The 2,051-nt window shown below is 39.4% G+C and overlaps 1 protein-coding gene across 1 annotated transcript in view; it reads left to right on the forward strand.

Moving 5' to 3' along the window:
- The window catches only part of LOC106530959 (alpha-2-macroglobulin), a 61,288-nt gene that overhangs the window by 8,581 nt on the left and 50,656 nt on the right, over window positions 1-2,051 (forward strand). The window contains exons 10-12 of the mRNA XM_014026695.1: window positions 627-736; window positions 855-1,022; window positions 1,205-1,429. Coding sequence (XP_013882149.1) covers window positions 627-736; window positions 855-1,022; window positions 1,205-1,429 — 503 coding nt within the window. The remainder of the gene's footprint in view (window positions 1-626; window positions 737-854; window positions 1,023-1,204; window positions 1,430-2,051) is intronic.

Consider the following 2,051-nt stretch of genomic DNA (forward strand, 5'->3'; position numbering starts at 1 on the left):
GTAGAAATGACTCAGCCGGAACTGAAAATATAGATGGAGGACCTCAGTTTAGCTTGTTAGTTTGTTGCGCTAGCACCAAGCTAATACATATATATGGTGATAGCATCGGGGCTAACGCTAAAGCTAGCAGGCTAATCTGAGGTTCTTCTTCCATGAAGCATCCATATTTTCAGTTCCAGGCTGAGTCATTTCTACCTTCTCCTCTCTGTCAACGCTCTCTGGTTTCATTTAAAAGAGTCGATCATCAGATATTGTCCAAGATTAACCTTCAGGGTGGATATAGCTCACTAGCAGCCTCGCACCGAGGACCTATCCACGTCATCATTTACCCAGAATGCTTTGTGTGGAAACAAAATGGCTCTGTCCGTGTTAAAATATATTTTTAAAAATGATAAAAACTAAACAGCCTACAGTATTTTTACTGTCTTTATTTTACAGTTAAAATAATTTTTTATCAAATAAAATCTAATGCTACAACTAATCGGGTATCCCTTTAATCTTTTTCTCTCTGATTAAATACAATTAATCACTTTTTGGTAAGGGTAAAAACAGACTATACATTTAAAGATTATAATGTTAATATTGTAATTACTGCCACATGACTTATGGTAACTTTTTATATTTAGGTGTTTCACATTCACAAATGAATAAAATAAGGATTTCATATGTTATTGGAAGTATCTCTTTTGTTGACACTCCCAAGCTTTATGAACAAGGAAAAAATGTGGAAGGGAAAGTAAGTAACAAATTTTTACTTCTCTTTCAATTTCGGGGTAATGCATCAGTCCTTCACAGTTTTGACTTGCACAAATCAGATCCTGCATTCTAAAATCTTAATATGTTTATTTTTGCAGGTTAAAGCAGTTCATTACAATGACACGCCTATTGCTCACATGCCGATACACCTGTTTAAGGGTGAAAGGTGGTCCGCTCAGCTGGTGCAAAATCTCACAACTGACATAAATGGTATTGCCACCTTTTCTCTTAGCACGGACACATTTAGTGGTGATGTTCATCTCCACGTAAGTAAAGCGCAGCTCCAGTGTCACTCACTTTACATCTCTGTCATGAAACAAAGCCAATAAGCAATGCCTGTGTTTTCTCAGTATGCTGTGATTGTGTAAAATAAATGCAAAAAATGCTATCTCAACTTGTGTTTTGACCTTAATGAGCCTGTTGTGTGCGTGTTTTTTTTCATGCATAGCTAAGCAAGACACCAACTTTGGAGTTTCCTCCATATAGAGCTTCTCACTATGACACAGCACATCATGTATTGTCTATTTCCCAACCACCTTCATATGAGACCAAAACAGTCAGCTCACTAGAGGTGCAGCAGAGTACAAAACTTTCTTGTGACAAAGAAGAGGACATCAATGTTCTGTACACGTTTGTGCATGAACCCAAGGGTTCTATGGATGTTGTGTATCTGGTGAGTATGGCAATTTATCCTAAGCTCTCAGAACACAAAATTTAAGTGTAAAATTGTCTCTAATGGAGCAGTACCAATTCATATTTGATAATTTACAGTAGATTAGCAGTTGCAGTCATATGTCATGAGGGTTGGAACCCATGTGTGCTGGTAAATGGGGAGAATAAGCTCCTGCCCTAACTCATTCATTATCACTATGGATTGGTAAATCATCCAATGCCAACAAAGCCCCAGTTTGTCTTTACATCTTTAATTCCCACCTACTGACACCAAGTCACCAAGACACTTAAACTCATCTGTTTGAGTCTGAAACTCACTTTGACCCAGTGGGAGCATCGTGGGCGAGCCCGTTCTTATGCCCCCCGCGTCAAGGTATTGACGCTTGACCAAGAGTCATTATGTTGACGCCGGGGGTACCCCCGCACGTCCGTTCTGTACGAGATGGGGCGGAGGAGGACGATGTGTTTTTACAAGACTCGAATTGCGTGAAACTAACCATCCTAGACCCAAAATTTAACTTCTACTAGCCTCATAGAGCCTAACTCTGACCACAGACCCTAAAGTTAACCACAACCCCTAACCTTATGTTAACCACAGACCCTAAAGTTAACCACTAACCCCT

Source organism: Austrofundulus limnaeus, unplaced genomic scaffold, assembly GCF_001266775.1.
Source record: "Austrofundulus limnaeus strain Quisiro unplaced genomic scaffold, Austrofundulus_limnaeus-1.0 Scaffold582, whole genome shotgun sequence".
Lineage (NCBI taxonomy): Eukaryota > Metazoa > Chordata > Actinopteri > Cyprinodontiformes > Rivulidae > Austrofundulus > Austrofundulus limnaeus.